The 8,771-nt window shown below is 42.5% G+C and overlaps 1 protein-coding gene across 1 annotated transcript; it reads left to right on the forward strand.

The window, feature by feature from the left end:
• The first annotated feature begins 750 nt into the window (after nucleotides 1-750).
• LOC147901371 (pectate lyase 1-like) lies at nucleotides 751-2,635 on the forward strand. The gene is made up of 4 exons (XM_087376479.1): nucleotides 751-1,053; nucleotides 1,147-1,303; nucleotides 1,392-2,049; nucleotides 2,242-2,635. The coding sequence occupies exons 1-4, from the start codon at nucleotides 751-753 to the stop codon at nucleotides 2,633-2,635; spliced, it is 1,512 nt and encodes a 503-aa protein (XP_087232605.1).
• The last annotated feature ends 6,136 nt before the right edge of the window (nucleotides 2,636-8,771 follow it).

An 8,771-nucleotide genomic window follows, 5' to 3' on the forward strand; every position in this document is an offset into this window, starting at 1 on the left:
TTATCGATGATTAGCACACCGCACGCACTAAATATTGGCGCTTAATCATCGAATTAAGACCCGTGTGTAGTAGTGTCAAGAATCCATACTGATGAGCATGAAGAAGTCTCCCGAGCAAGAATTTTACTCGATTTATAAGACGCATTTAGGATAGTAAGTGGTCTCCAATCAGCAGGCCAAAGACGATTGATGCTTTTACAAATGAGTTTATTACACCGTATTCAATGAATGAGGAGGTAAGAAGCATTTTTGCATACAATAGTTAAACAAGAGGCGCACGTGCCTATAGCACTTCCCCCAAGTGACTGAGTACTAAACTGCTATTGTTCCCCTTTCAAAGGGATTTCAAAATAGTATCTTTCTAGTAGTTAGAGCTAACAAATTAGTAAGATGAGCCAAAGGTCAGCTAGGTATAGGGATATTTGTGCTAACAAATTAGTAAGATGAGCCAAAGGTCAGCTAGGTATAGGGATATTTGTGCTTGAGGGAGGCTTGAGGTGGTTTCCATTGGATGAGGGGGAGGTGTTCTTTCGTCTACCTTTCGCGTGGATTGATGAAAAGACACGATGCCGATGTCCTTTGGTGTAATCGACGCTCGAACTTCTCACATGAAAAAAAGTGAATATATATACACACTCACAGATAGACAGAGAGGGGACTCCACGTGTAATTTTTGGAGATAGTCAAAGGATGAACACACGCTTTCGACTTAAGTTGGCCTTTGGTTTCCTCATCTTAAGGTTGAATTGCATGGCAGATGTCCCTGTGGCTGGACCTCAGGGCGAGCAGGAGATCGTGCGCTCTGACGAGAAGGTGCTTCTGCATGAAGATATCATTGGGAAAGTAGAAGATGCAAACCATTTCTTGCAGCAGTCTCAAACCATGCATGCGTCTATCGGGGACAACTGCACGTCCCGAATATATGGAGTAACGGTGATATTGAATTCCGTCGAGACTTCCCTGCTCCAGGATCGCATCGCGGAGGCTGGTGATCAGCTGGATGTCGCCAAGAATGCTGTTTCTGATTGCCAGAACGCGCTACAGCAAGGCGGTGTAAGGCCACTTCCTTCGGTTCTCATTCGGTTTCCTTCGTCGGATAAACGCCACTATGACGTGCATTGAATCTCAAGCTCTTCCTTTCTGCAGGACTCGTCGGCACAGGGTACAGTGTTCCTTCTGCAGCAAGCGTTTTCGCTCCTGGAAGGGGCAGCGCTGTCTTTCAACAAATTACAAAGTCTTGGACGTGATAACGGGGACGAGGATCAATCTTATGCGGGCGCTACTGAAAGCAACACTCTGGAACGTAAGTATCTGTGGGTGGAAGAGAGAGAGAGAGAGAGAGAAAGAAAGAGAGTACTTCGGTGGACTGAAGCGACTTTCCCCTCCTTCAGCTGAAGCAAGACGCACATCGTGCAAATCAGATGGCACAAGTTGCCAGTTCTCCAGTTGCGCGCGGGGTAAATCTCTTCCAAGATGTGCATTTGGCTTCGCAGCTGGAGTCACTGGCGGTGCAGCAGGCCCAACATACGTAGTCACACGCTCGGATGACAATCCGTGGAACCCACAACGAGGATCCTTGCGATATGGCGTGGGACTGGGAGGAGGGCGCGGAGGAGGGGTGTGGATCACCTTTTCCAGCAGCATGATCATCGTCCTACGAGCGATGCTGTGGATCAGAAGTCATACTACTATCGATGGGCGTGGTGCCAATGTTACCATCAACGGCAGGATGATTGTCGTGGGTGGCGTGAACAACGTGATCCTCCACAACTTCCAGATCAACTCTATGGATGAGAGCGACACTGTACATATCTTCGCGGGCAGTTCCAAAGTGTGGGTCGATCATGTCACCTCCTTCGATGCAAAGCTGGGACTAATCTCCGTGGTTCAAAGGGCCACAGATGTTACCATCTCCAACTGCCGTCTCTCCAATCACAATTTCAACATGCTGCTGGGAGCTTCTGACTCCGATTTGGACGACCGGAACCTGCGGGTTACTGTATATCGAAACTGGTTTAAGGACTCAATGCAACGCATGCCTCACTGCAGGTTAGTAATCCCAAAGTGAGACAACAAATTTTCTCATATCTACTGCTTTTGCTTCAACCTAGCATGCAATATGCCAACGGGAAGGGCTCTGTTATAACACATGCATACGCGACTAAGTCTCTCATGTCACGTTTTCTATAAATGTCTGTAGCTGATCATACGTATGCTAAATTGCAATTTTGATCCTTGTAGGTGGGGTTACTGCCATGTGATCAACAACCTCTACACCAACTGGGGCTACTATGCAATAGGTGGGCGAGTACATGCCACCATCTTGTCCGAGAGCAACGTCTTCATTGCAAGCAGAAGGTCAGAAGTTACACCCTGGTTCCCAGGTGCCGGATCATCCACCGACTTCGATATGTCTTCCACCATCCAGTCCCGCAACGATTTGTTGCTCAACGGCACCACCTTTCACCAGTTCCTACACTCCACAACAGCAGCTTCCCTACCTCCTTATAGGAACACGGCATGGTATCCCCCGCTGCACAATCCCCTGCGTGCTCTGTCGGACCTGATTCGCAACTGCGCAGGAGCAACCTTTGGGTCGCAGCTTCAGCGATGTCTGTACTCTGCTAGCCTCTAGGATGTTTATCCTGGAACTTTCATAAAACTGCGCGTTATGCCGTTCTTTTTATGAATCTCTAGACTTTGGAACTAAAATTATTGTTCTAGGTCTTCGTGCATCCCATGAATATCAGTCTCACGCATATTCAGCAAATATCAATATCACGCATATTGGCCCAACTAGATCTGGGCAGGCACAGGACAGCTATGTTGGAAGAAATATAGTATTGTATAGAAAATGAAAAGGGGAAGATGTACTCTAAGTCGAATATACATTTGCACTCAGCACATTTTTTGCGTGAAAATTTTAGAGAGTCGTATTAAAAGAAAAGAGGGAAAAATATTACAAAGCCTCCAAGGCTCGATATGCCATAGCTACCTCAGTGCATTTGTGGCTATAAAAACTCAACACATCTAGAATTTCACTTTGGACATCCCTGACCAAATTGCCACTAATGGGCACCCCTCGAAAAATTAGGGAATTACGTACTCTCCAAATGTAGTGTAAAGTGACTACATGCACAAGATCCCAAACACGCTGGAGGGAAGAATTAAGGTTACCATGATCTCCTAGCAGTACCAGGTTCCATCTAAGGCAAAGGCAAATGTGCCCTGCGAAGCCAACTCTATAAATAACCCCAAAGCCTCTGTACCACCAAACATTACCAAAAGAGATAGAAATGGGACTCCAAAGCGATCTTGCAAAAAGAGCAAGCCAGAGAAATGTGTCTCCACTCGCTGAGTCTGTCTTTCGTGGAGAGTTTACAAGTGATGACTCTCCATAAATGGAAACTCAACTTATTGGAAGGTGTGGCCTACCAAGACCACCATATACGCCGGTCCCACAAGGAGGTAGAGTCCATAGGCACCCATTTTCTCCACTCTAGTCTTGTAAGTGCAGCAATTTCAAAATCCAAAGATGGGGCAAAGTCATGTAACGTAAGACAATGCACTTCCTTACCTTCCCTAGTCACCCAGCCCCAAAAATCCTCCCTTTGCAAAAAAGTATGACTTGTCGGCCATTGTTCTGTCATCCTTGAAAGAGTAGCGAGAAGAAAAGCTCTCTCTTGCATAGAGAGTTGAAAACGTGCTATCAAAGCCTCCATATCCAGCCACTTATTTGAACCTCTATTCAAATTCGACAAAGACTTCCAAATGGAGATACCCCGATTATTAATCCTAACCGACAACCGAGGGCTGGCATAAATTGGGGCCACATTGTTCCTAAAAGGATGAGAATGAATCCAAATATTCTGAGCCAAGGAAGCATCACCTCAAAGTGTTGAAGAACCTACCCATTCACAATCGTCTAGCCACTTTCTCCATATCCCAATAAGCTTAGATAATAGTTCGAAATGACTGAGACGAATCGAAAACTTACACATAAGCAATTCTTGCCAAGTTGATGAATTTCTTGAGATGCGAAGTACACCTTGATTCTGGATTAATCCCTATGCAATCCGATCCCAAGGCTGAGTCGACTATAGCAGTGTGATCATTGCACTTAGCACATTGTAAACTGCATTCAACACATACATTCACCACAAAGCACTTTGCACTTATTGCATAAGCATACATTCATGGCATTCTTTCTCTGTAGAAATAATAGGACTAAGGAGCACGCCTTTGCACATGGCATATAACACATTGCATATTGAACTCAACACATAGCACATTGCATATTGAATTCAACAATACATAGCACATTGCATTCAACACATAGCACTTTGTATTGCATTTTTATTGCATAACACTATGCACTTTCTGCACACTAGCAACGACAGGCGAAAAATGGCACAATGTCACCTAGGAGAGCTTAAGCAAGGTGTTATGCAATTTTTGCACACCAGCAACAACAGGCGCAAGATGGCACAATGTCACCCAGGAGAGCTTAACCAAGCTTGACTAGTTTTTGGTTGATTTCTCCTGATCCACTAAAGCATTGGTGCTCAAAATTCATCAGCATCTTCCTCAAAGAGTCTACCAATAGTAGCTAGGAGGGCTAGGTGAAATTTGTCTCCAGCAAGGAGACTTTAGTGTGAGGTCATCGCGAGGTCATTGGGTAGAGTAAGTGTCGGCACGGGCAACAAAGAGGATATTTATCTAATTCCTCGGAGCCAGAGTTGTGCCCTATCAAGGGGAAATTATAGTTGAAAGGGCTCAAGAAATGGTGCAAAAACGAGGGAGAAAAAGCTTAAGCATAAATTGGGGCACAAGAGGGAAGAAAATATGAAGGAGAGAGATGGAAAGAAGATGATGATGTGGCAACTAGGGGGCTAAATGGTTTTCTAGGACATAGAGCTTTGATACCACATGTTGGGTAGTGGTGGGAGAGAAGAGATGCATCATGACAAAGTTGAGAACACAAGAAGAATCCAAAAGTGTGTTCTATTGATTGTGAGAGAGAAGCCTCTCATTTATAGAGTGGGAGAGGGGGTAGCCTAAATCATAGGCACCTCTCCTACATCAAAGGCAATCAGCCCTACATCATAGGAACTTCCTAAATCATTGGCACCTTCTGAAGAGGGCGCCTTCTACTACATCATCACATGTGTCATCATCCTAGATAGCACTAAGTGTGCCTCACTACATGCGCACACACACACACACACATGTGACTACTACTACATGCACACATGCACCTTAGAGCAAGCCCTTGAACACAAATGTCCCAATAGTTAGATGTATGAACATATCTTACAAATAATACAAAGCGATCTTTCATTCATTTTCGAGACTGGATTTAATCAATGTAGACTCTATGGGCTGAATGACAACCCGATAAATTATCTTATAATTTTACAACTATGTGGATGTGTGTGTGTGTGTGTGTGTGTGTGTGTGTGTGTGTGTGTGTGTGTGTGTGTGTGTGTTTGTGTGAGTGTGTGTGTGTGTGTGTGTGTGTGTGTGTGTGTGTGTGTGTGTGTGTGTGTGTGTGTGTGTGTGTGTGTGTGTGTGTGTGTGTGTGTGTGTGTGTGTGTGTGTGTGTGTGTGTGTGTGTGTGTGTGTGTGTGTGTGTGTGTGTGTGTGTGTGTGAGAAAGAGAGAGAGAGAGTCTAGTAACTTAATAGTTTCTCAAATGTTTTTATAAAAAAAGACAATCCTTTAATTAAAGAATTTTTAGGACAATACCATCATTATAATGGTCATTTTGACATTGTAGTGTTTACACTCCTAGGTAACCTACCTTCCACATGCTTTTCCCTCATTTTCCTGAGTATCCTTCCACACTCATGGCTTCCCCTAAGAAGTATTTGACCATTGGATTTCATCCATTGAATCCCATGCCTTAGTAGACTAGATTTCTCACTAGAGTTACCCTATCTTCTGCAAGCCAACCCATCTCGAATCAAACTTGAGGTCTTTCCTTTTTGCTAATGGTCCCTTTCTTTAGTTTTTTGATAGACTTATGGGCAATTTGTAATGATTGTCATAGTTACTACCTCCCATCACCAATGGGTTACATTGGATATTTTGAGCTCTCTTGACTAGAGATCAGATAGCTTTAGGGAAACTCTAGGTAGGGCCATGGATAATGTCCCTATCTCTCTTTGTGAGTACATTATTCCCCTGAAAGATGCTTCATCTTCCTCCCTTTCAATTCTCCTTGCAACTAGAAAGTTTGATGATGATGTCAAATAGCAACTCCCAAGTGTCCTTCTGCATCCACAAGTGGTAGAGAAAGTCTACCTAGTACATCCACTACTGGTGGGGTGGATGAGATAAACCTAGACATACTAGAGCGGAACATGTTATAAACCTATCCATAGAGCAAGATAAGAGCCAAGTTATTCTATAAGCATATTAAAATCATGTTTACCCATCCTCCACCTATGATCCAAATGAGTCAGAACAAGCAAGCCACACCTTGATCCAATCACTATTGGGGTGAGGGATATCTCCCCCTTAATGAAGTGTTGGAACAACTGCTATTCAAAAGGTAATGTAATTTCTTCACTAACATTATACTTAATTTTAAGGACTTCTTTATGTTGAAACATGAGTACTTTTACTAAATTAATGCTTTGTTATCCTTCAAGGTATGTGTCTTCTTTTAGATGTTTATAGCATATGTGTGTGTGTGTGTGTGTGTGTGTGTGTGTGTGTGTGTGTGTGTGTGTGTGTGTGTGTGTGTGTGTGTGTGTGTGTGTGTGTGTGTGTGTGTGTGTGTGTGTGTGTGTATGTGTGTGTATGTATGTGTGTATGTGTGTATGTATATGTATTTATACATATATAATCAAAATGGCATTTTTTAGGTTATATTTTCTTACATTCTTCCTAGAGTAGATTAAGATGAAAGTGGATATAATCGTTTCCATATTGAGAAATTTATATGGTTATGCATATATATAAGTATATATCTAGATTAATTTCATCTAGTTATACATAGACGAATTGTATACCTTAAGTTAATATACTCCTACGTTTCTTCTTGATTAATGGAATGTCTTCTTTTTGCTTCAATAAACGTCAATTTAGGAAATTTTTGAACATCATTAATATGCATATGATAGCCAATGCCTTTATTTTGAGACATCACATGTGGTCTAGCTCAAACAAAGCTATTCCCTCATGCAAAGTGATATGGGAGTTCAAGAATTGTTTCAGATGGGTCACATGTTCATCTTCCTCAAGCTCTAGTACAACATCCATATACTTATTCAATATCTTAGACTTTGTGCTAATCCCTTCTCATGTTGTTGATCTACATCCGGTCAAGTGGATCCCAACCAATAGATCCATGCTTAAGCATTAGCAATTGAAATTGTTGTTGTGCTTCCATTGGGGAAACACTGCTCAAGTTGAAGCCCTGTTGAAGCCCTCCTTAGATCTTATAGCTTACATGACCATAATCTCTTCATGAAAGGTTGCAGCATCCTAACATCAAGTAGCTCCTCTATGAAGCATTCCTACTTCCAATATCTTCCAAGCTCACATAATTACTAGATGCTAAGCACTACAATACCTATTTTCATGAGAGCAGCTAGAGTGCATTGTAGGTCTATCTTTCGATATCTTCCAAGCCCACATAGGTACCAAATGCTAAGCACTACAATACATATTGTCATGAGAGTAGCTAGAGTGTATTGTAGGTCTATCTCATTAACCACACTTAAATTGAGAACATCCACCCATTTTTATACTTCCTATCTAAGAATATTACCTTAAAATTTGAGTTAGGGAATGTTTCATGCACATTGGTGTGGCAAAGGCTTTGGTTGGTTTTGAGAGAGAACTCAAGGTGGAAGTGTGTTTACGAAAAACTTTGAGACATGATCTCATGCAATTACTTGAGGCTAAGTGTATCGTAAGCTTGGATATCACCTATAGCTCATAATGTATAGGTTATGCTCCATGGTACCTCACTCATTAGGATAGCTTCATCCAGTGCCTTGATAGATGCATACTTCTTGTGCCACAACCCCCCTGCCATTATCCAAGCTTGTGTCTATGCCTTCCTCCATAGAGACAAGCATATGAAGGAAAGACCACAAAGGACCCTACAGATACCAAGCCAACAACACATCCTTCTCTAAAAAAGACTCTATGCATGTGCGCAGGTGCACACACACACATCCTTCCCATCCCCTTGGAAAGTAAAAAGGGGAAAGGGAAAAAGGCAAGGGACATGAACAATCTAGGTGGCTAGATATAAAAGTAATAGAAAGTCATAGATACTAATAGGATCAATGCCCTTTGGCAGGGTTGGATTTAAATCATGAGATATGGCTAAGATGGAACAAACATTGGTTATATATATAGCCCTATGTGATTGAATTGGGCAAATACCAATTAATAAAGGCTATAGGGAATGAGAAAATTAACATGGGGTTTTTTGGAATCTAGCACAAAAACCGGTGGTATGAGAAAATTATGGTGGGTTTTTCTAGAACCCAGCACAAAAACTAGTGGTCTAAAGAATGGAGGTGTGGCACACTTGAGGGGAATGGTACTTACTATCCCCAGTAATGGGTAAATGGCATATGACCAAAAGTTATTGGAGGGGAATGGCTTGAGGTGTACAAGACTAGAGTTCACCTGGAATGGTGCCAAAATAGTCAATTGAACCTTGGAGACGTTTTGGGACATGCAACAGCTTAGAGTACACATAGGGATGGTGTGTATTGACACCCTTATCTAGAAGCATGGGCCTGA

Source organism: Dipteris shenzhenensis, chromosome 6 (assembly GCF_047967505.1).
Source record: "Dipteris shenzhenensis isolate YYH24624 ecotype China chromosome 6, Dip_SZ_1.0, whole genome shotgun sequence".
In the NCBI taxonomy this organism is placed as follows: Eukaryota; Viridiplantae; Streptophyta; class Polypodiopsida; order Gleicheniales; family Dipteridaceae; genus Dipteris; species Dipteris shenzhenensis.

Bases quoted from the DNA above. Each gene is read 5' to 3' on its own strand.
- LOC147901371 (XM_087376479.1), top strand. From the start codon at position 751: ATGGCAGATGTCCCTGTGGCTGGACCTCAGGGCGAGCAGGAGATCGTG. The intron at 1,304-1,391 runs GTAAGTATCTGT...CCCCTCCTTCAG, and splicing joins TGAAAGCAACACTCTGGAAC to CTGAAGCAAGACGCACATCG. The intron at 2,050-2,241 runs GTTAGTAATCCC...TGATCCTTGTAG, and splicing joins CAACGCATGCCTCACTGCAG to GTGGGGTTACTGCCATGTGA.